Genomic DNA, 25,298 nt, shown 5'->3' on the forward strand with positions numbered 1-25,298 from the left:
AGGGTGGTATAACCACCATCCCCCTGCACAGGCAATGTGCATAACTACAAGGGTGTATGCGAACTCGTAAATTGTTAACGTAATAATCCCTGAGCGTTAACAATTGCAAACACGCTGACGGTTAGAATCTTCAAGATTAATGTCCAGTGACAAAAATTACTGACTTTGTTTGCACTACAGACAAACAACAATTACACTTCGTCCTTCGAATATCAAAATCTACCTATTTTGATACCCATTTCCGATTGATCTTGGTGTAAGTTCTACGCTAAAAAAATCAAACACACACTTGAATAACACAAAACTGCAGGGTTTAAATGAGTATTTGTGCGAACACAACACATGCATCAACAAGAAGAAGAAAAATAAACAAGTGCCAACTCGAACACACTCCTGCTACGGTACTGAATCGACTAGTGGCGAAAAAATATGTCCGAGCGAAGGCGGTACTAACCCTCGTTTTGCCGCCGAACCTAGTAACACGTCGCGGAAAAACAATTTACAATAATTATTTCTTTCTTCAAATTCGGCAGACTGATGTCTTCGGTTAACAGGCAACTTTGTAATTAATATAAATTAGAGAAAACCCGCATAATGACTGGAATTATGAAAGGAACTGCATGCTAAAATAAATACCGGCTTCAGAGTCTACACCTTCCCAACTCACTGAAAGCAAGAAATGGTCAAATTTGTGCCACGGATCCAGTGCAGCGGTCAGGTATATCGATACAATACTCTTTTTGTACCGAAGAATAAAAAGTTTGTCAACTCATCCTGTTGATCTGTCACAAAGCTGGAACGTTATATACGAGTAGTATGATTTTGTATCAACCACGGACATGGTGAAAGGATAGATAAATATACGTGACAATAAAAGCTCGTATTGATCCGTCCATATTTACTCGTCTATTGGTTCCAACAACGTATATATATTATGCAGGTTATCGGCGGTCTACCCTCCTTGAAGACACAGTTACCCACTACCTTTCTGCTTATCCTTGATTTATTATTTTATACTTTGTGTGTCGTTTATGTTCCGTTACCAAACTTAGTCATAGTGTTCATCTGGTGTATTATATACGACTTGAGTGAACTAGAAACTGGGGAGAATAAACTTTAGCTGTATATAACAAAACACTACAGACTACAATCGACTCAGTTGTGGCTGTATTGTTCCGAAATATCAGGGCCAACTGAAGTGGCATTTTAATGACAGTGTTGACATTATTTATGAGTCCATATTAAATGTCACAGAACATCACTAGAACACAGATAATTAATAAGGATGGCGTGAGAATTTACGCAGTAAATGATTAGTCTTATCCTTTCTATTATCTCACATACTTATTGAAAATGTAAAATCATGTCAGAATGCATCAGACAAATTCAGTCCCCTGTTCACAGTAATGTTGGATCAGCATAAGTTCAAATTCTATGAAGTGACCGACCGAGTATGATTTGGGTGAACAAATGAAGGAGGATGGCGCAAATCGAGGAGATGAGAAATGCGTACGCGATTTTGGGTGGGAAGGCCGAGTGGCGAGACCACTAGCAAGACCTAGGCGTCGATGGGAGAATATTAATGAAATGGATCTCAGGAAAACAGGGTTGGAAGATGTGAACAGAATTAATCTGGTTCAGAAGATGGGCCGATGACAGGCTCTTGTAAACATCGTAATGAACTTTTGGATTCCATAAAAGTCGGAACACTTCTTGACTAGCCGAGCGTATTGTTGGTATCTCAAAAAGCAATATGATGCAGTTTCATAGGATTCACGTGAAAAATAATGAGATAATGAAGATAAAAGTCTACGGTAAACAAAACGTTTAGTGAAAGTTGCAAAAATGTGCGTTAATGAATACAAATCAGTATTATTCGACTAGGACTGCTAACACAGTTAAGTTGCATATCGTGAACTTTCGTTTTTTTATACATTGCATAAAATGTCGCGTCTTGAAAGTTGTATCGGTATTAAATTAAGAAACTGAAGACCCGAAACGATCTGTAACCTACACGGACAGCACATTATTCGCACGAGGCACGAACCGTCCGTCGAAGGGTATCTCAACGCTCAGAAAAGTAGTAGGCACAACAGAAATCAATACGCCAACCTCGATTCACCTCAAGGGACGTTACTCAGCTGAACAAAATACAGCCACGAATCCGATTACTACACGTGCCGCATCCTTCGAGCATGCAGGGACCACATGCAGTGGCTCCACCACGTTTCCGGTATTTAAGCTTCTGGAATTCTGTGCACATAATTTTCGAAACGCTGACTCCACTTGAGAAAACAACTAGGAATGCTACAATGCGCTTTTTTTAAATGCCAATTACGATTAAGATACGTGTTTCAGGCTCAAAGGCCATCATCAATGTTACGCAATATTTACATTGGTTCAGCAAAGACAAAATACACTTCTTTAACAGTTAACTTCGGCTTTCGGGTGAGAGTAACGTTGAGCGTTTGGTGTTAACCGACGTTTCGGCAGACACTGCAGTTGCCATTTTCAAGGAATGTATGTAGTGGGCAGCCAACCAAAGCAACAAAAAAACGTTATCAAGGGCGGAGTCTTGCGCAAGCGCAAGACATCGTCCGTTGCTAGGTTACAGCTTTCATACGAAACGCATTGCTGGAAATCGTAAACAGTGCCTTAAAACTAAAACGAGGATGAGCTTGCGCAAACGGGAATTTTGTCGTGGCGGACCGCCCTGACTTTTCAAACGAGGAAATTAATTTCTGTTAGATTGCTCCGTGAACAAGTAAAAGGTTCGAAATGAGTGTTTTTGTCTCTTTCAAGTTATCTTACTTTATTTAACAACGTTTTCTCAAGTGCTTGAATTATACAGCATCAAATGTTTCGTTTGTAGATTGTATTAATACAATATGAAGTTCTGTGAATATTTGAGTGTACTCCTGGGAACGCATGTCATAAAGAGTTTCCTGTGCCTTGCTACATAACACAACAAAAATGGCCTTGAACCCATTCGGCTTTAGCCTTTAGTAGGACATAAATGGAAAATGTTCGACTGATTTTAAATGTGAACACGAACTAAAGTACAATGAACTATTGATGCAATGTGATACAACGTTTTACCAAGTCAGTCAATTCATTCAAGCTTAGCGTGTGAACACGCAAATGAAGAATGCTTAATTATTTTTGTTTTTGATTATATTGCCTTGCCATCCAGGGAAATGCTCCAATTTTATCTTCGAATGAAACTGGACATCAACCAGCAAATCCATTTTTAAGGAATCTGTAAAGTGGCAAACATTTGTTAAGAAAGTGGCTCATATAAAAGTTAGACCTAATGGGTTTTTTTATAACGAACCCTATTACTCATGCTCTAACAAGTTTTAAGCGAATGTATATTTCAATTCGAAGATACGCAAATTAAGATGGAAGCAGGTCAGAATAAATCCTCAAAAAAATCTACGGACTACTCAGCATTAACATTCGCGCCGGACATACATCGTATTGGTTCGACATAACTGACAATTGCAATTCGTAAGTGGCAATAAAGGTAATAAATTCTTCATTTCTTAAAACATTGAACAGTAAGGAAACATGTATTTGTTCCTCACGATTTATGAGCAAAATCTACGAAATTTAGTTTGCTTCTTACCGCTTCCCTTCAGTTCCAAGGTCCAAAGCAAGTAGTCCGTATAGACTACACGCAACACAAGGTAGTAAGAGAAGTTGCCGCAGGAGTACGGCGATTTGCGAACAAAGACAAATATAAACTAAAATTGACTACACGGTGCAGGTTCCCCTAGAACACTTCATAACTACTCAGCTGCTCAAGAAATTCCTACTTTATTTTTATAAACCTTAAGTTTAATCGTCATGTTCGCAAAATCCCGTCAATAGACTATCCTGATCCAGCTCAATCTAGTCCAGACTGTGTCGAAAACCAAGTTTAATGTTATCTTCTCGCCTACGCCTAGGTCTCCCAAGTGCTCTCTTTTATTCAGATACTCCGGCCACGATTGTGAACGCTTTTCCCATTTCACCGTGTAAGCTACACATCCCACCAACATCTCTTCTTGAGTTAATCATCGCGAAAATGTTACGCGAAAAGCACAAATTATGAAGCTTCCCACTGTCTTATTTCATCTTCCTTGGATCCAAATGTATTTTCTCAGTCCAACGAGCCAACTTCCTATCGCCTGAAAGGGACAATACTAAGTTGGGTACTGAAGCTGTCGGGATCCTGAAATAAGCGTTTATTTTCATTTTGTACCGACGCTCCAATATAACCCTATTGCAATGATATCAAAATAACGCAAGCTCGACATAAAAATACGAGTACATTCAGACTTTTACTATAGAAAATATTTAAGTGACATCTTACAGGACCAGTTTGAAGACGTGGTAAGGTTTTAATTAATATTGGATAAAAAACAAAAATTATTACTCGTCGGTAACTATCGTATTGCATGTCCTACAAAAACAGTACATTACAATCTGTCTGTATATTTTCCCTTAACGTTCAGACTGCATAACATTCCGTTCACTTTGTTCGGCGCGAGTCTTCGAAAACACGTAGAAGAAACACCGCTTTCTGAATACCTTATGAGCGACGTTCGTTTCCTTGTAACCGCCTTCGACAGATCGATCGATCGTCAGTTCAACACTGCTGACGTCAGCTGGTGCCAATCATAGGAACGCTTTATCTGTAGTTATCGCAGTGGAATGTACTGGTTTAAATTTAAAAATTATAATTTGTAGGTTTAAATGATGAATAAAAAGTAATCTCTGTGCTGAATACTATCCATGAGAACGTGGGGGTAAAACTCCACGCCTTCGTAAATTGTTACATTTGTTCTCCTGTCACCTGAAGACGAAAGCAGAACCAACTTCCGATACGTATTTTTTAAACACGGAGACACTGGATAAAGTACAAAAGAAATTACACAACGAGAACACTGATATTCAATAAACAGGCCTACTATTCCAGAAGGCCGGTTGCTAGCTATGCCCATGAGACAGGCGATGTCATGCGTACCTGCGAGGGACAAGTACCAACGAATTTCTAGCACGCAGTTTGCAAAATATACCTCCACGCAGCGGAGGGTCCGCGGCCTTATTTTGTGTCTTTGGAGGCTTGTAATAACCATCATCTATCACAGTTACAATTTCGAATTCGTATTTCCCGAATCCATCATAAGGATGATGAGTGACTTATCGCCCTAATAACAGAGGCTGCAAACACTACTGAAACGTCGGTTAACTTTCAGATGGTACAGTATTACACCTCATAAGACAGTCACCTTCATACTCGCTGCCGTGAGAACCTGAAATCTCACACATATTAGGTGTTCATCATATGTTAAACTAAAGTACTAGATTCCCTGTGCTCCTGTATACGTATTTGTGTGTATGTGTAGAGGGGGTGTTTAAATGCAAAGCCTGGATTTATCATATAATCACATCAATGCGATAAATTTTATAGAAGGCATAAATAAAAATATTAAGTGCATCACCTTTAACATTCGCTTTATACAGAAATATTACAAAATAAATTATAAACCTGAACTTATTACTGAATGTCTCTTGATTTAACAAAGCTTCATCAACTGTATATGTTATGTCATATTATTGATAATTAGCTTAGAAAGATATAACAAGAAGCCGGCATGGCTTGTTTTAAGGTAATGAAGGAACCAATGGAAACCTCTTGAAATTATGCATTGTATCTTCCTAATTTATTATCAACGTATCCGATATTTCTGTAGGCGGTCTACAATAATAGCGCACATGCTGAATAATTGAAAATTCTATAATTATACGTAAAATCGGGATCGATTTATCCTACATAAACAAGGTCAAATGTGTTCTTTTAACGAGTGTCCACTTCACAGGAAAAAAATGTACAAATGGAGGCGTTAGGTGGATACCGGTAAGGGGTTGTGAAGAAGACAGGTGGATGGTACTCGCTCTAGGACGTATCCAATGGCGGACTTGGTGTCAGTAGTAATAAAACCTTCTAGTTCTATGGTCAGAGATTCAGCCAATATCGCGATGTCACAACGAATCTTTTCTCTTTACGACGGTACTAACATCATGACCTACATTCGCAGAAAATGAAGCAGATACTAAGTTTACGTGACTCGTGTACACACCGCTGATGGCAGTGAATTCGTCGCTTCAGTTAATATTTGTGGCCAAAGGTTATTTAACGATGCCGGTTAAAGGAAGATTTTAAGTATCGCAAAGTAAGATGAGACGACAGTTAGCTGTCGTAGAAAGAAACAATCGCGTAGTTTCAATGTATACTGGCCAAGTTTCAAACCGCTATGACAATAAGATTATGTACATGAAAATCTCTTCACAGTTTTCGTTCTAGAATCGCAAATACCAAAGAAAGAAAATGTGGAACACAGCACAGTTTTCAACGAGTAAAAACATGTACGCATATGGCATGAACAAGCCATCTAGTTAGTTAGTAGTACGAAACCACGTTTCATAAAACTTCGTAAATACGGTTTAGCGTAGAAATACATACAAAATACTTGTTTTCGTTTATTAATATCTACACATTTTACCAGAATATATTTTATTTGGTGTACATATAATGAATTGGTAGTTCCGCAGCTACAACTTCTCGCCGACTTCTCTCAAAGGAGGCTCTGGTTCAATATCAGGGCAGCCCATGCAGGATTTGTGGTAGATAAAGTGGAATGGCAAAACTTTTCTTATCACAGAAGTTCAGTTTTTCTATGTTATTCATTTCTCTCTTCAACAGTAATCATCTACCTCCAGTCCTGGGGTGTGCGACAAAGATGCTTGTCGTTGTAAATACGCAAACATTACAACAAATAAATTTTAAATGCTTAACCCTTTAAAGCCCATTGGTAACTACATGTACCACCTGCTTTAACAATCAGCAACTCTGCATTTTGTATTTATGGGTTTCGTACGATTCTCAATGTTAACCACGTACTATTTACTTAAACAGAAATTACCACTTGGTCTTTGTAACTGATAAACTGTTGAGTTTTCTCTGAGGTACGGAGTAAGGATCTTCGGCTTCAAAAGGTTAAACGTAGTTTTAACAGAGCGTGACTCCTTAGCACTCATCTCCTCAAACTTCCATCTGTTTTCGCAACGAATCTCCTCCATACAAGCATACCACATTATATAAATTTTCGGAAGAACTCAATAAACACGACTTGTTAAAACTTCGGGTAATCTGTCTTTCGTGTCCTGAACCTTCAGGACTCATCCTTTACCCTGGCACCTGCTAATTCTGGGCAGGGGGAGAGGTATACGACAAACTTGCGCAGAAAACTGATCAAACGCACGTTTAATTAGCTGACGTGGCTTCCGAGTTGCTCTAAACTAATTAGAACAGGTATCAAATATATAGCTTGCTTTTTGTGTGCTTCGTGCAGGAAATCGAAATTGCGAGATGTTTATCCTAACTGCTTTTTCCTCAGTCCCACAAGTACCTCAAAACAGGACTTAACTACATATTTCCTATCTAACTGTCATAATCAGATCAACCTATCACCCATTATCACTTCGATTACAAGTAAACAGAAATTGAGGATCGTGAAAGACAAAAATTAAAGTAATGAAAGAGAGAGAAACAAACATAAATGAATGGGTCAAAACGTTAACAAACTTAAATACTTCCCTATCAAACGTCAAAATCAAGGAAAACACTCAACAGACAACCCTAAAGTTAGGTACCCAATCCAGTTTTAGCCACTTCACATTCAACGACGTATCTCTGCCTCCGTACCCTTTCCGCAGGATCATAGGATACGAGACTTAAAGGAATTTGATTCAAATGCAAATTCTTAACCCTCTGACGCAGTTGCTCGTCTAAATATTAATATTTAAGCATTTGGTTCTTAGCTGGAAGAAAACGCAACACTTTTCCATTATAAAGATCAGCTGGTTAATGTTGCTTATGGAAATACGAGAAACTGCTGTTTATTCTAAGAATCATATTAAACCCATAAATACAAAATTGACTAATATTGATTACTAAAGCAGGTGATATATACCGTTACCACTGAGCCTTAAAGAATCAGTACGAAGAGCTAGTGTAGAATAAAGTTATATATACACAAAAATAGACTCTGAGAATAATTTCATACTCCCAGTTGTCTGTTATGTAAATTTTATGAGAGTCAGAAATACCTCGTATTTCGTGAATCGACTTTCTGCAAGAGGTTAATACTTCTTGTTCTAAAGAAACCGGATTAATCTGGACGAAAGCAGAACAAAGTTCGCATGTTCTACGTATCTTGTATCGACCCATCTAGCTTCCATGCCACTGAGTCCTGTCTCTTACACACTTTGCAAAATTATTTAACCTGATAAGCATCCAACAGTCAGAGGAACTGCAATACCATGTTCATAATTACGTGATAACAGACTATGGCGCGCAACAAGGAGGAAATCATCAACGGAATACATCGAATTTAACTGACATTAGCTATTAAAACAATATGCCCACTGCTTATTTATATACATTTGCATTTAAAACGACTTTATCTTGGTCTGAATGGCCACTCTATGGCTGACTTAAGAGAAAACAATCGGAAAGTATTAACAAAATATTAAAATAAACGATTTTAAAACTTGAGAAACTAAAACTGTATAATTTAAAATGGCCTGCTCAAGCACTGTTATGCAAAGTTAAATGGACAAATGTCACATTTCTGTAGCGATTTTAATGAAGATACTGCTGGAACACATTGTTAATACGCCGTTCGTCTAGCTCTGCGAACTATCTTACATTAACTTGGAGAAACAAAAAGGCAGATTCTATCCTAATTCTCTAACGATTAGGCCTATAACGTTGGTCGTTGGCACTGTGACGTCACAAGAACGTAAGGCCTCAACATTCCCCATACTCACAACTATCATGCGTGTTATTTGTACGGAGTGAACCCATAGATGGGGGATCGTATCTGTCCGTCTGTCAGCATGTTTCTGCCCCGAAACTACTGAACAGCTTCCTATTAAATGTGGGATAACGGGCGAATTAAGATTAATTAAACGTGATTCATATTCGCTTTACAAGAACCTCAAATCATCTCTACCGATGTTCTTACCCTAAAAAAATCGGCACATAATATAAAACTCTTATCAATAAAACACACGTTTATTTTAAAATATTCTCGGATATGACTAACATTTAACGAAATTCAAGAAAACATGTCCTGGCTCTGTGCAGTGTGGCATTTGTAGTGCAATCGACGAAAGATGTATATCTGTAATAAATTACTATATTCAAGGCCCATAAAGTGGTCAAAACAGCAAAGAACACATATTTGAAATAAGTGTACATTATTGGAGAACACTTTTTCAGTCATGTTATTCTGACTACTGAAAGATTTGAGGTTTATAAGCGGACAAATCAACACTGTGCCCGACCAGTCCTTGAACTTGTGATCTTTAACAATGGAGGCCAGATCACAAAGATACATTTCACGTAGATCACAAGATTCTCAGTCAAATGCGGACATAAACAGCGAATTTGCAGTAGACCGCAGCATATTTTAAAGCAGTATCTCAGACACAGGGTGGCCTGATACCTACACTATACTACATCGACAGCTTCTCCCAGTTGACTGAAGTTCCCGTTTTCTTGCCAACAAATATCGGATTCCAAGCCGGGCAGGGCATCCCGCGTTAATTTACAGATCTGCCTGTATGTGACTGAATTGCCTGCCTTATTTTTCCTTGCCTGACAAGAGCAAGACTTCATTATGCCCCACACTTCACGACTACACACACTTGGAAAAGAGAGGACAAGATTATTTGATCACGTATTAGATGAATGGACAACTCAGATGAAATCTATGAACATTTCATCGAGGTGTGTGTGCGCGCATATTGTATTTTATCTATTTTAAACTCCACATATCACCATATTGGCCTACACAATTAAATGGTGCAACAGCTTACGTAAAGAAAGCAAAGGTCTTTCCAATAAAATGGTGCAATAATACCAGAGCGCAATTACAACAAACACTGCAGACGTGGAGCACGATTACAAAGTAAAACAGATCTGTATAATCAAGTTCAAAACACAGTAAAAGTTAACTTCCCCACAATAAAGTTTGAGAGCACTAAATCGAGTATCAGCACGTAAACATGTCGACTGACAAAGAAAAATAACGTGCTATTAAGTCTGTGTGCAGACTTCACCCTCGAATGTCATTTATTCCAAGTTGGCTGCACTTGCTTTAAAATGTCATAATCTAGAATACAAGATAAACTAATTGAAGGAATTAGTATTAATTATAACTTACTTCCTGAGTATTAGCCGGATATTTGTTCCAATAAGCTTATCACAAATCTCAGACTGCCAATGCTCATAAATTGCTACTGTAAAACAGTAAAAGAAACACCAGAAAAACAAACTTTTGCACTCGGAGCTTAAAAACCGTCCTTAAGCAACACGCCATCTTGGACTGAAGTTGCTCACCAACATAACCAACACAACAGCGGTGAAATTTAAAACCATCCGATGCACTTGGCAGTGAAACAGGTGTGTCACTTTCACCCACGTACGTCATTTTAGGCTGTCTTCCCTGTTATCCACGTAACGCATATCTAGCGCTCATTTAGTTTCAGAGTAGTTTCCTCTGGTATACGTGGACAACTCACAGACCCTGTTTTAAAAAACAGAACACTTCCAAATCCCACAGTAAACACAAACTTTACACATCCACATCTAACTGTATTATCAACATTCACAGAAATTAAACATTTCACTGAAACAAAACATTATCAACTCATCCACGGCCCACTAGGTATATACACGCACTCCCATATAATACAGCAAAAAAGATTTGTACGTAGGATCTGAGGTTCTCACATGCGGTGAGCACGAAGATGTGTCTTCTGGGTTGTAGCGCCGTGTAGTCTGACAGAAGTTTACCAAAGTCTTTACTGCCTCCATCATCAGTGTGATGAGTCACTCATCGCCACGACGATGGAGGCAGCAAGAACCTGTATGATCCTACAACCCAGAAGACAGCCATCTAAGAATTGAACGTGATAAGAATCAGCTACGAATATCAGAAAAAGTTAAATTTAGGAAGTTTCATGTCTGATAGGAAATCTTTTATTTTTCCGACATCAGGGCTACACTAACTTCCGAATGGGTAGTCGTACACCTCAGTAGGCACTTGCCTTCACCCACAATTTTCATTACTTTACACAATTGCACACATCTTTTTAAATATAGTTCGCCTGGAGAGTTGTCCCTGTGTGTCAATGTTGTGAATGCATATAGGAAACTTCCATGAATTCTAGAAGTCAGCTCTAGATAAAGCTTTATTTTCCGGCCGCTTTGCGTCCATAGAAAGAGCCCTAGGTACTCAATGGACCCCAAAATCGGCCTGGACACGGTGGCGAACAGCAAAATCCCAAAGTATTGCTACGAACAATATCAACGCGCACAGACGACATGAAGAATCCTAAACTTCAGTCAGATTTATTTGTTTACTGGTTTGTATTTTATTTAACGACGCTGCCAATGACTCGGACTATACATCATCAGATTATAGGATTAATGAGTAATGAACTGGAAGGATGTGAAAAGAAGCGATCCTGACCTATTTTAAAGCACTATCCTGCCATCTGGTTTACGGTTCATATTTGATCGACACAAAACAAAAGAAACAAAAACCTCTAATGTAAGTTGCAAATTTAATCAAAGTTCATTCGATAGTTTCAAAGATGAGACTTGCGGACGGACGAATAGACAATGCCTCTCATTATGAATTCATTCTATTCACAACTTTTTAGAAAGCATACATAATAACATTCCGTACATTTTAACATCCTATAACTACACAGTGTGTCCCATGTAACGCGGAACCCACCGTAACAACATGACGGGATGACAGCGAGCGACCTACTGCGAAATGAGTAAGTCACGACGCACAACACATCCGTCGCATGCCAGTAGGCGGGTTTCGAGTTACGCGGGACTCCTTTTATAAGACGTATATGTGGGGTATATGCAGGCCTGAAAGGTTAAATTAAAATATAAAATTACAACTGTCTTGTGTTTAAAAATTTCACCAGACCACACACACACACACACACACACACACACACACATATATATATATATATATATATATATATATATATATATTCTCGCCATTTTTTGAGGGGGAGGGGGAGACAGAATCAATAAATGAGCTTGGCGGTTCATGTAGCACGCATGAGGGAGATTAGAAGTGCATAAAACGTTGTAGTGAAAAAACCTGAACGTTTGCGACCTTCGCGTAAATGGGAGAAAGATATTAAGATGGATCTTAAGGAAATAGAGCGAGAGGGTGAGGACTGAATTCACGTGCTCAGGATGAAGAATGGAGGCGACGTCTTGTTAAAAACAGCAAACACACCTTCGGGTTTTATAAACGGCGGGGAATCTGACTAGCTGAGCGACTATCAGCTCCTCAAGGACTACTCCATCTAAAAAGTCGACACATGTTCGTTATTTAACACACGGCCCACTCTATTGTTGAAAGATTTCAGGATGATTAATTATGTTTTGATGTTACGTCAAAGCGTTACTGCAAAACACCTAGTCCTTTCGGTAATATTAGCTCCGCCGTGGTTGTCACACCGAGTCTACCCACGTATTAATCAATTGGGGCTTCTTTAATGATTTTTCAAACTCGATACTGACAATGCTTATAATGTTCGAAATGAAAATGGTGTTTCTAAACATATCGGCAGAGGACCGCTGCTTGGCTTGGGAATAAGAATAGATCTTTGTAAACATCCATAAGTATTTTGAACAACGGTGTTAGCTGAAAAACTTCATCACTTCTCTTGATGCATTTCCTTCATACGAGTAACAATTTTAGAATGACTATTAGACTAATACGAAACGCAACTACTTTGTGTTACGCAAACAGTTCTAATTTCTACAATAAATTTCAAATTTGAAACAAAGTGCCGCTATTTAAATACATTTCTTATCACTTTGCGTTTATTATTGCATATCAGCATGACACAGAACTCAAAAGTGCAACAATTATCACGCGTTTAGCGGATTTCAATTTGAGAAACTTGTATAAAGCACAGAATAACGTGTCTCTGGCTTTTCTGTGAACAATGTTCTTCCAAAAAACAAACAAGAAAAGGCGTGCTTGTTTTGTCCCATTCTTCGGAATTCCTCATATAGCTTCCAAAACGTCGATATCGCTTAATGGCATCCATCTATATAAAAAATGTCACAAACACAGAAACACGAGCCTGGATGACCTATTTCTGAAGGTTTGTTGCGTGCCGAGGCAAGGGATGAGTTTGCTGTGCTCTGCTACTGTGAAAAGTAGGCCTAATCCCAGCGTGGGAGCCACTGAGGCGCCAAGTGGACGCCCGGCGTCGTTTATTATTCGTCTCATGTACATCATTACTTGAACTTGAATGCTCAACGTTCCACGACATAGAAAATATCTAAAAGCAAAAATATTACGACATCTTTCTAGACGAATCTAAATGTGCCGCTATATTTCTATTGACACTTCAAAGCTGAAGTGCGTCTAAACAACATTTAAGAATATGTTCCATATTTATGTTTTGCTATGTTTCTTCACAGTAATCTATCTGTGAGATATCTGATAACCTTCAATTTCAACTTTATATAAAGTAAGGGTATAACTGACTGGTAAACATCAGAATTAAATCTTAATTAGAACATAAACAAAATTTGATCAAAATTCATAAAGTAATTTTAGATATGAAATATGCAGATTAAAGGGAAAACTTCCCCATTTTGCACTCACTTTATACAATTTCTGCAAAGAATGGATAAATATCATATTTTTAAAAGCAGATCATAAAATCTAAATTAGATGTGCTGATGCAATTTATGAATCCCAGACAGGTGCCATGAAACAAATATGATTTGTGGCAAACAATCACTTGCTGAAACAAGTCTAAAGTTTCCCCCAGAGTTATTCTTCGGTAGCAGGAGACTGAAGGAAATTTCAAAATGAGCAGCTTTATGATTTGTACCCTTTATCAAATTCTATTAAGGTCATAAAATCACGGGGGATGAGAATGATGGGGCGTGGTTTACGTAATAGTAATAAGTGAGAGGATAAACTGAAAACATTGTGTAATTTAAGCCACTATCCAGGCAATTTCCTGGAGCGACTGATAGAAATCACAAAAAACCTATCATGTCTGGGCAATAATTTGAACCCAAGACCTTTACACATGAAGCAGATGTGCTAAGCACTTGAAAGTAACATTCAGTATCAGACCCCATCCTCAGTTAGATGTATCCAGTTCACATCCACACACCCCGTTTCTTAAAGATCCATTTTCGTCACCCTAGGTCTCACAAGCGGTCTCTACCCTTTATTCCTGTTTTTATCCGTACATCCGCCTCTTTCTGGTTTAGACCTGTGTTTTTCACCCTTTGTTTATTAGCAGCCCCGCTAAAACTGCGTAGTACACGACTACAACTGAACCACACCCAGTAAATTGACCGTATCTTATTAACGAGGCCTACGAGAGGGAGACCGGGGTAGCTCAGTCAGTATAGTGACTGGCTACGGATTGGAAGCCATCCGCTAACATTTTCAAGCGTTTCATGACGTACAGTCGACATTCTAGCGTGTTATATATTTATCATTAGTGGACTCAGTTCCATTAATTAACAACTGCAGATATGGTTGAATTATTGGATACAGCATCATCAGGAAAGCACACCAAATAGATCTCATTAATTTATTCATAAGATGATTAAAAAAATATAATGGTCAACAACTAACACACAACCGCAACGGTGGTCTAGCGGTTAGAACGCTGGGCTTGTAATACTGGGGTCCCGGGTTCGATTCTCGGCGGTGCTCAGAATTTTTAACTTCTGTTGGGCAAGGCCGTGGTCCAGGCATCACGGAGTTTTCTTCCGGGGTTTCTCCGGTTTCTCTGTGGCATCCCAACAATTAATTACTCCACTTTCATCATTTCGCGAAAAGGGGTCACGGTCCTGATCGAACCCATGTACTGATGGGTCGTGAATCCTGCTAATCACCAATGCACACCATGCTGAATGGTGTGCTGGACACGAAAAAAAAATTAACACACTGTAGCGTTGAAAATGTTATGATCAGTTACATAAACAATCACGGCACAGACTTCTTGAGTTGATAGGAGTCCAGTGTTGCCACTGGGCATGGAAAATCAAAATTTCCCTATCACACTAGCGAAATTTGGGTTGAAGCATAATGACACGATACAAGAAAGTAAGCATGAAGATTATAACAAACGTCATATGAACTAAGACCATAAATTGTGTTTCTGAGATTTGAAAGAAAATGCAAGGAGGGCAGAAGAAATAGCTCAAAGGCTCTCACCACGGACGACAACTCTTGAGGCAACAAAAACCAGTGAAAACAAAAATGTCTCTAGCAGAACTCAGAACTATGTCTCAATCAAGAAAGGATCATTCAACTAAGATCTTACCGGGTGAAGAGGAGACGCAATAACAAAATATCAGAACTCATCTTCTCTGGGCCCTTCAACTAGAACTGCAAGGAAGGCAAACAATACTCTGAAGGAAAGCTATGGCAACATCAAAGACAAAGACAAAGCCACAGGAGTGGGAGCTGTCCGCCCAATAAATTCCAGGCAGCTCGTTCTGCTGGCAAGCAGATTGTCATGGTCTTCTATGATGTGGAGGGAATCCTGATGGTGCAGTGGCTTTCCTTGTTTTACAAGATGAAGAATTCCCTAACAGCAACAACCTGCACAGGGACGTCCACGAGTTAGTGAGTACTACCAATAAAGACCGCAATGGCGCACTGACCTCGGCAGGGAGTATGCAGGGCGCGCAGTACTTGTGATTGTGTGGCTATCTTCATCTCTCAGCCTGTATTTTAGGCAAATCTCAATCATTTCTGAATGATCTTTGTAGCTATGAACAAGACCAACTTGTAAACATCTCTATCTGAGGTAATCTGCATGCACACACATGATTTTATAATGAAAAGACATTTCTGAGCATTCCGATAACGTGCACAAGATTTTAAACTAAGTTCCTTTGAAAACATTTATAAAAACTCATTAAAGCAATATAATAGCCTTTATAAAAACTCATTAAAGCAATATAATAGCCTATCATTAGCTTAAATAATGCATTCTCAAAAAAATCCAATCCAAATGTTGCGCATTTCTGAATAATAAGTGTAGAATATATAATTAATCATTCAGGCCTTTAAATTTGTTGTCAGTGCCAAATGAAATGGCACTCCAAAATTCATGTCTCTAATCTTACCCAAATGTACTTTCACATCTTCTTCTTCTTTTTCCGGTTTAACAATGTTTTCTACATTTTCCGGTACCCTTTACGGGTCCCCAACTTTTTATTAGTTGGCTTGATCAATGGACAATTCGGTAGGACTCCTTGGACGAGGGATCGGCCCGTCGCAAGTCCCCTACCTGTACACAGGACAGCACAACACAGAAAAATGCGGACAAACATCCATGGCTTGAGTGGGATTCGAACCCACGGTCCCAGTGACCAAGTGGCACAAGGCCCACACCTCAGACACTGTGGACCCCGTACTTTCACATTAGACACCAATAAAGAATAGCTCATTTAGATTTCAGTTTCCTTGTTTGTTTTTACATTTTATTTAATAATAACGTTAAGAGTCATGTCCTGTACCTTGAGCTCTTCCTGGCGCCTGTAAGCATGAAGCATCATCTGCTTGCGTTCTTCTTCACTGACCACCGGCTCTCTTCCAGGTGCACCCTGTCCCTGCTTCTGTAGTTTCACGATCACCTTAGTTTTTTCATTGCGGCCCACGTAATCTGCCAGCTTCTTATCTCGATACATTTCTTTACCAGAAAACCACAATTGGGTTTGTGTGACTTCTATGACCTGAAAGTAAAACAAAACATTTAAGGTTCAATTTATTTTACATTTTGAAACGTCGCCTCTAATATGAAAAGCTTCTAACATGAAATTATAATGATCACAAATAGACCTGGCTATTGGTGATATTTCAGTTGTTGCACCACACAGCCTGGTAGATGTTTACCAACATTTCAGAGGTGATTGCTGCCTCCGCAGTCAGACCCTGATGACAGACACACCAAGAACTTCTGAAACATCAGTAAACCTGAAGATTTCTGTCTCCTGGGTTGTTGCGCTGAGTAGTCTGGTCGATGTTTACCAACGTTTCAGAGGTCATACTGCCTCCGTCATCAGGGCGATGAAGATTTCTGTCTTCTGGGTTGTTGCGCTGTGTAGTCTGGCCGATGTTTACCATCGTTTCAGAGGTCATGCTGCCTCCGTCATCAGGGCGATTCTTAGTATGAAGATTTCTGTCTTCTGGGTTGTTGCGGTGTGTAGTCTGGTCGATGTTAACCAACGTTTCAGAGGTCGTACTGCCTCCGTCATCAATGCGATGAAGATTTCTGTCTTCTGGGTTGTTGCGCTGTGTAGTCTGGTCGATGTTAACCAATGTTTCAGAGGTCATACTGCCTCCGTCATCAGGGCGATGAAGTATGACCTCAGAAACGTTGGTAAACATCGACCAGACTACACAATATTCATTGCCCTGATGACGGAGGCAGTATGACCTCTGAAACGTTGGTAAACATCGACCATACTACACAGCGCAACAACCCAGAAGACAGAAATCTTCATATTCACCGCTGTGAAAACCTCAAATATTACATCAGTAAACCTCTCTCTACCAGAGCGCACAGTGCAGTATCTCAGAAGACAGTCATTTTTGGACATGGTTACTGCTATTCTTCAAATCAATCAGACCATCTGGTGAACTGACCAATCTTGTATTTCAACAGCTTATACATATATTTCAAATGGATTGTAAAAGGTTTTATTACACAGCAATCCACATTCTTCTTTAGATCACATAATTTTCATTTTCACAATTTTACTTTTCTTGATTTTACATTCTCATAAGGTGGGCCCTTCAAAAGTGTAAAATAGAGGTTTCACTGTATTACCACAGACATATTCTTCTTCTTATTGCGCCATCTCCGAACGAAGGTTGGCGATCCACATGGTGAACATTGTCCTCGAGACTGCCGCTCAAAAGATGTCTATTGAGGTGCATCCGAACCATCTTCTTGAGTGTTTCATTCAGGGGTTTTGGGGTCTACCGATGGATCTTTTTCCTTGGATTTTGCCCTCATTTTGATCTCATAGTGTACTCCTCTCATGATATGGCCCAAATGCCGGACCTTTCTTTCCTTAACGGCAAGCAGTAGTTCCTTTTTGCTTATTCATGCGATTGAGAACTTCGATGTTAGAGACTTTTTGCACCCAGGGTATTCGTAGTATACGTCGATATAAATACATTTCGAATGCTTCAATTCTTTTCTCCATGGGAGAATCAAGAGTCCAGCTCTCGCATCCATAGAGAAATGTAGAAAAAACATAACATCTCAGCATTTGAATCCTCAGTTCTAGACTTCGTTCGAACCTAACGAAAAACCTCCTAAAGACATTCCAATTTTAAAACTCTTTATAGTAACTGTATTACATACAAACGAGCAATAACTCTGAAATATTTCCATCCAAAGTGACTTCTTAATTATGGATTCACAAACTCTAACCTCTAAAGAAGCTTGCATTCCAGACAGATCTTCAGTATTCTCCAATTCATGACGTATTACATCATGTGGTGGAAGATTCATAGGGTAGACAATCATTACTGCACCTCTAAGAATGTCCAGAGCATTCTGAACCATCTTCAGCGTCAGACAAACATCAGCTTGGATTTGCTTCTGTAAATGCAGAATAATAATAACTGCATTACTGACAGATTTTCTTAGTATTTTATTTTATTTCATAATTTATTTTATTTCAAAATCATAAGGTATTCACAACATCTGAAGCAAAAGCCTCCTGAATACTTGTAAGAAGTGTTACTACTTGAGTCAGCTTCTTCAGTCATAAAACTTTGCCCCTGAACTCAAACTTCTAGCATTGAGCAATAGATGTCATGAACTGGTATTGTATACATGACAATGGCGTGAAGAAACAACATATAAACATACAAAACACCACAGCTGAAGGAAATGGACTCATCAGTTACGTTAAATTAACAGGGAGCATACAAAAGCAAGTAAAATATAAGAATAAAGCAAAACTACTAAACTATTGCAGAGAAAAAAACATTAAAACCTGGTATTTCAAATATAATTCTTCACTCCACCTATCTTAATCAATTTTTATAAATAAAATAAAATGTTTGAAATAACTATACTTTACCTTAGAGACCACTGCCTTTGCTTCTTCGGTTGTTCGTTTAATGACATCTTGCATATGCTCATTAGGTTGCTTGCCATTTCTCCTTCCAATAGGATCTTTATTGAAGGTCCAACCACCACTAGGAACACATTTCTCTCCCCATTCATCCACTAATTTCAGTTCTTCCACTTGTTCATCTGTTAGACCCATAATATTTGGAGGAAGAAGTGTCCCATGCTTTGCAAGCTCTTCCATTTCTACGACAACAAACGTATACATATGTAGCTTACATAATTTATTTAATGCACAGAAAATTAAAATATAGAACCTAATTACCTCCCTAGTGACCTTCTAAGATTAATGACTGCTAATACCTGAGCACACAATTGTATGCAATTCCAAGCCACTGCAAACCACTTAAGATCCTCACAACCTAATTTCCTGTGATCTTAGATATTATTATCCACCAAACTCCCTTCCAAGATATTTTATACCAAAATCTATATGCATTTCTTATTTCTTCCATGAGATAGAGCAAATACAAATACCATAAACAGGAGTTACAGTGATAAGAAGAATTTACTTTTTCTCCTTGACACAAATTAACAGAATTACCACAAATATGCAGTCCAATATACCTTCATATGATATTGGCACAAGACTCCTAAATACTAATAATTCTTTAGAAATGAAAGCCTCATAATCTCACATTAAACACAGATATATTTTTCCCTTCATCATCATATAAAGACAGTTCTATCTCACACTCAATTTTGTATTCAAAAGATAAAATTGTATATTTCTCCAGGTGGGTAGTAACTGCATGAAGCTGGTCACTAATTTCCTTCCAGTAGAAGGGTGTGAGCATTTGGGGGGGCACTCCTTACTACATATCTTAATAAGACAAAGATGTTGTGACAATAGGACAATTTGTATAACCTAACACAAACATAACCTATACCACAAGAACCTAACGAACCTACCAACAACGAAACGGAAGCAAGCAATAGCATGTCAGTTATATTGACTTACCATCGCATATTCGTCTAATTTTCAATCTTCCATTGTAGATAACTGTTACCTCCTTAATAATTTCATCTACCTGTTTTTCAACAGTAGTGTCATATAAAAACAGGCTTTCATCACCTCTTTTAACATGCAACTTCACCATACTATTTTCGTATTTTCTTCGCTAAAGTATGATACAACACAAAATAAATCTGAAATTCTATAAAGATTATTAGATAAATCAGTGAAATCCAAACTTATACAAAGCCACAATACACGTTGTTATTCTGTTGTCATAGCAACAAACCCTCTCTGGTAGAAAATTCAAGTTCTCACGGCGGCGTTTATGACGATGGTTTTTTGTATTAAAAACATGATCGTGATCTTGAACAAACGCAACTATAAAGTCTTGAGAGTTGTAAACAAAATGCTAAGTGTTGTAAAGTGAATTTAATTTGATAAACAGTTTTCTACTGAACATTATTACTAATAGTACTGGAGATCTGATGGATCAAGGATAGAGATAATATATTTTATTTCCTGAATCAGTCGGTAATTTAATTATCAGACTTCCTAGATTTGAAAATGCCGTACAACTTATTTACATTAAAGTATTCCAATCTTGGTGACAAAAAAAATATTCCCGTCATCAATTTTACTGGATTAGGATTTACAATAGAACAAACGTATCTAAAAACATCACAAGTTAAGGGGGGCGAAATAGATATATATTTTACATTGTACGGCGAATAATATCTAACTGTTCACTAAATAATGGGAAAGTGAAATCAACAGTTAACAGCAGTGTATATAGCAGATTAAATATTCAGCTGTTGGCTACATGTGATGCTACCAAATTTCCTTTTAAGTGGGCAAATTGGTTTCGTGAATGTTTACAGCGGTCAAAAATAGCAGTTTTGATATTTTAAGTTCGTCGGAGAATCACCATTTGGGGTTTATAATCTTAATTGGGATGGACGGGAGACTGCTTTTGATGGACACCACATTAACTATATTCAGAAGAAAACGTGAGGCATTGTCACTTGAAGAGGAAGGAAAATTTACGAAAAAATTCTGTGCAGAACGCATGAACGATGCTACATGCAGAGGTTTGTGGAATTAGAATGTATTGCATTCAGTAGACTCTTCGTATGTTTAAACAAGGGGCGTAAAACATGTGCTATAAAGTGAAAAATACAAATGCAAGTATAATTACATGCCTTAAACACCTACCGAAAATTCAAATGGAAAATAAGGTACAGAATCAATTGGCCGTTATAAAATTTGTAGGGGTACTAAACTATAAAGAGCAATTACGAAAGAACGAACATCTTCCTAAACATTTAAAATGCTCCAGAATTTCCCATTAAAATAAGATCTACCGAGTGGAAGGAGTGAGCTAGAAGATAATCTTTCAATCCTAGAGTGCAGTGAATATTCCATTCAATAACACTCTATATTCTCTACAAGTAGCTGACTCGGACACGTAGTGAGAATTTTATTTTTGTTTATGTGGCCTTATTGTTTGTCACTGATTGCTACACGTCATGTGATGGTAGAAGATGCGATCCTTGTTTGAAAATGATAACAAACACCCCGCTGTATGGATCTACGGAATTAAGTGTTTTATGTTTCATGCGTTATGAACTCGGTACTGAAGAAAATAGTTGTTAGAAGGCCTCGAATATTTGCAGGATCGGGTAAACTAGTTTGTATTCACTTCAGGATTAAAAATTCCTAGCTATTGTGGAGGTTGAAATATATTGCAGTACTTTGAGGTTAGAAGAAATAAAATAAACTCCATTCTCCTTAATGATCGCATGGGAAAACAGTATGAATTGATTATGTTAGCGCACACTGATGTGGAAGTTTCGTGGTATCCATATTTGGTAAACACTGCCTCTGATGATATTTATAGTAATAAAAATGCATGGTCATTGATAACGTACCTTGATGACAGAAGGAAACAAGTAGAAATAAAATCACCAGATTCAAATAATGGCATGTATTCAAATTATGGCACTATAAAACATGGAATTCATCCACTAGCCAGCAAATTATAGCTGTCATCATTTGTACTGGACAATACAGAAAAATTTCAAACTCAGATATCCACAATATCAGTACATGGTATAAATATAACCTTCAAGCACTAAACACTATGGCTGTCTGCAGTGGTTACCTGATATATGTTGGGTGTCAAACCGGAAACTTTAGGCCTTCTGTTAATTCCCATATATTCCTTGTTGAATTACTAATTTATTGTTAAAGGCTTATTTGAAGCTTCTTTCATTACAGCAATGGCATCTACAACTAAAGTTTCTGAATCAGATACAGAAATTACCAGCATCCATGCTGGATTAATTGAAGAAGTTCATGATATTCCAATCACAGTTCTCATTCGCCCATTTCCACTAGAAGTAAATGAAGATAAAGTTCAGAGCATAATGAAGACCCTGCAGGTAAATTAATATTTTGTGTTTAGTTAAGATCTACTTAATGTATATTTTGTCAAACATTCTTGTAATTATGTAAATTCATTCATGATTGTGTTATCATTCCAAACAAAGTTTTGATTTAAAGATTCCAGTAGTAGTAATTTTCTGAAGAACAATGACAACGGAACATGAGTAACAGTAGCCATTGATTTGAAGTTACACTCTGATATATTGTATTTCAGGATCCAGTAAAGTGTTCTGAAGTGCCACCGATTGACGTTTTATGGATTAAAGGTCGAGAAGGAGGTGATTATTACTATTCGTTTGGTGGTTGTCATCGATACTCTGCGCACAGACGTTTGGGTTTACCGACGATAAGGGCCAAGCTGGTGAAATCCACTATCAGTGACTTAAGTGTCTACCTTGGAGGTTCTACACCTGATCTGAAATAGGGTTAAGACTAAGAAATATGATCAAACTCAAAATAAAGTCAATGATTTAAGGAAAATGCAAGATAAGTCAGCATTTCAGAACCGGTCAATGCCTGTTATATTTTAGAAAATGTATTACCTTCATTGTGTTCATGTTATTTGAAAAAAAGTACTTAATGCGTTGGTTTATAAAGCATTTATTGTTGAAGTTAATCAGATATTCTGTGCTTAATGCTAGTCTTGTTTTGAGGTAAGTTAAGTCTGAATACTGGCATTCTCACTTCAAAATGATGACTGAATAATATGAATAACAAATTTAACCATACGTTAACTGACTGTATAATATGCTTTGACTCTTCAAGCATTTTTAAAACCTCAGTGGTCTGTCACTGAAGAATTCTGTCCTTCAGTTTTATATATTGTGTGTATTACTTTTAAAGTTATTTGTCCATAAGTGAACCAACTGTGACTTATAGATGAAAGAACTGGAACTTATGATGAATGAATATCTGCTTCTTGGAACCCATACTTTGATGGACACATTCCTTTTACATTTAATTTATTGCGTGTATTATGATGCACAGTCTCTGAAGAGAATAAAATGTTTGGAATTTTACTTTTGATCTTGGTAACTGTAAGTTGATCACTTTTATTTAAATTTGAAGCTAGCAAGAAGTTCAATAATAACAATTATTTAAGGTTTTCATGAATCTGCCACAGATTATGGATGTAAAAGATGTTTCATATAAACTTTTTATGAAAATGTAAGAAAATAAATAATACTAGGATCACAATACTTGTAACTTGCTCATTACAATTGTAGTATTGGTCACTGAATATTGTAGGTTCTTGACCAGATGAATAACCACCACCTACGTAAGACTCTGTACTAAGGAATTTGTTATAGATTTTATAACACAGTACATAATGTGCCATAGCAGGTATTCTGTCCTGAGAAAGTGCAGTCCCACATTTTATTCTCCCTGCTATTACAAGCAAGAGAACCCAATGTTTCAGCAATTTCCCTGTGATTAAGGCAAGATATCTTGAATTATAATTCACAGTACATATAATACAACTGAAATTGTGCTCCATATCAAGATACGAACAGGTTGAGAGCCAATGGTAAAATCAAAATATCTGCTGAGTATATGTGGGAAACCCATTATTTATAATAAAAATGAAAGAATCAAGTAGTAGCAAATCTTACGCCATGAGAAAGTGACAGGTGCCATGCTGATCAACAAATGTGTTGTGAAACCCATCTCAATAGCTTACCACTGAATTTTATCCAGAGTCAGTTGTGGTGTGAATTTTAATAGTGCTTAAGAAAGATAATTATGTACTTTTATATGATATTTTAATAGGTGATGGATATGTGAGTGGTAGTTAAATGTAAGGCAAAGTTAGTATGAGATTACATTGCATAATAAAACATTTTTAATTTACCTATATTCCAATCTGTGTGTCTAACCTCTCCCCCAATAACTTTTGGACCAATTGATGGACTGTAATAACATTTTGTAAGGAAGGAGATCCTGGAATAGAGGGCACTGTGACTTTGTTTATTTTCATTTCTTGCCATGAATAGTAATGTGTAGTCATGTGATTTCTGAGATGGGAAGGACACTATACTGACAGACACAAATGAAGGTGGGTGGTGCAGATATACACAAATGCACACAAATGGAGTCTGCTTCACACTTGATGTAAATTAATATTTCAACACCAAATCTCTGAAACTGATTGGCTCATGAGGGCATGTGATGGCAGATGTGCGTAAATGTCCACTTGTGTCAGTCACTTTAACACCACTTAATGTACCACCATAACATTTTGTGGTAACAGGTCTTCAAAAGGTACAACTTCTGTTAAGGATATTCTTTTGTAGAAGTAAAGCTGTCTCACTACATACCATGAGAGAAGAGGTCTAGCTTCTACTCATTCTTGACCACAGCACTTGATTTGGCTGAGTGGTTACCATCACACCCCAGGGAAAGTACCACCTATATCCACTAGATAGGAGGCTGGATGGGCCCCAGAGCTTGTCTGGATACATAAGCTATAAGAAAAATAATTGACCCATCATACAGACCATGGTGAAACAATATGCTGAATGCACACCTTACATATTCTTTTATAGAATCTAAAATACACTACACAAAAATAAAATTTACTGTTTCC

At 37.8% G+C, this 25,298-nt stretch overlaps 2 protein-coding genes across 12 annotated transcripts in view; one reads left to right on the forward strand and one right to left on the reverse strand.

Annotated features, from left to right (window-relative positions):
* Positions 1-20,833, reverse strand: part of LOC110832199 (cilia- and flagella-associated protein 298) — a 101,157-nt gene extending 80,324 nt beyond the window's left edge. For 2 of the 7 annotated variants that reach the window (XM_087349504.1, XM_087349501.1), the window contains exons 1-4: positions 20,270-20,823; positions 19,259-19,494; positions 18,601-18,771; positions 16,676-16,891 (exon numbers count right to left, since the gene is read on the reverse strand). In XM_087349504.1, the coding sequence (XP_087205630.1) occupies positions 16,676-16,891; positions 18,601-18,771; positions 19,259-19,494; positions 20,270-20,408 (762 nt within the window). In that variant the 5' untranslated portion in view covers positions 20,409-20,823. The other 5 variants (XM_022068998.2, XM_022068999.2, XM_022069002.2 and 2 more) reach the window with 5 other exon arrangements.
* Positions 20,834-21,084: 251 nt separating this feature from the next.
* Srx (sulfiredoxin) lies at positions 21,085-24,562 on the forward strand. Of its 5 annotated transcripts, none has more exons than XM_022069004.2 (3): positions 21,085-21,354; positions 22,544-22,707; positions 22,926-24,562. In XM_022069004.2, the coding sequence occupies exons 1-3, from the start codon at positions 21,135-21,137 to the stop codon at positions 23,133-23,135; spliced, it is 594 nt and encodes a 197-aa protein (XP_021924696.1). In that variant the 5' UTR covers positions 21,085-21,134; the 3' UTR covers positions 23,136-24,562. The 5 variants fall into 5 exon arrangements, with proteins under 5 accessions (XP_021924696.1, XP_021924699.1, XP_087205666.1 ...); XM_022069007.2 differs by lacking the exon at positions 21,085-21,354 and adding an exon at positions 21,402-21,501; XM_087349540.1 differs by lacking the exon at positions 21,085-21,354 and adding an exon at positions 21,731-22,134.
* Positions 24,563-25,298: the final 736 nt, after the last annotated feature.

This window comes from Zootermopsis nevadensis, unplaced genomic scaffold (genome assembly GCF_977971745.1).
Source record: "Zootermopsis nevadensis isolate Lab colony 2312 unplaced genomic scaffold, Znev_1.0 Znev_ptg000002l, whole genome shotgun sequence".
NCBI classification, from domain to species: Eukaryota; Metazoa; Arthropoda; class Insecta; order Blattodea; family Termopsidae; genus Zootermopsis; species Zootermopsis nevadensis.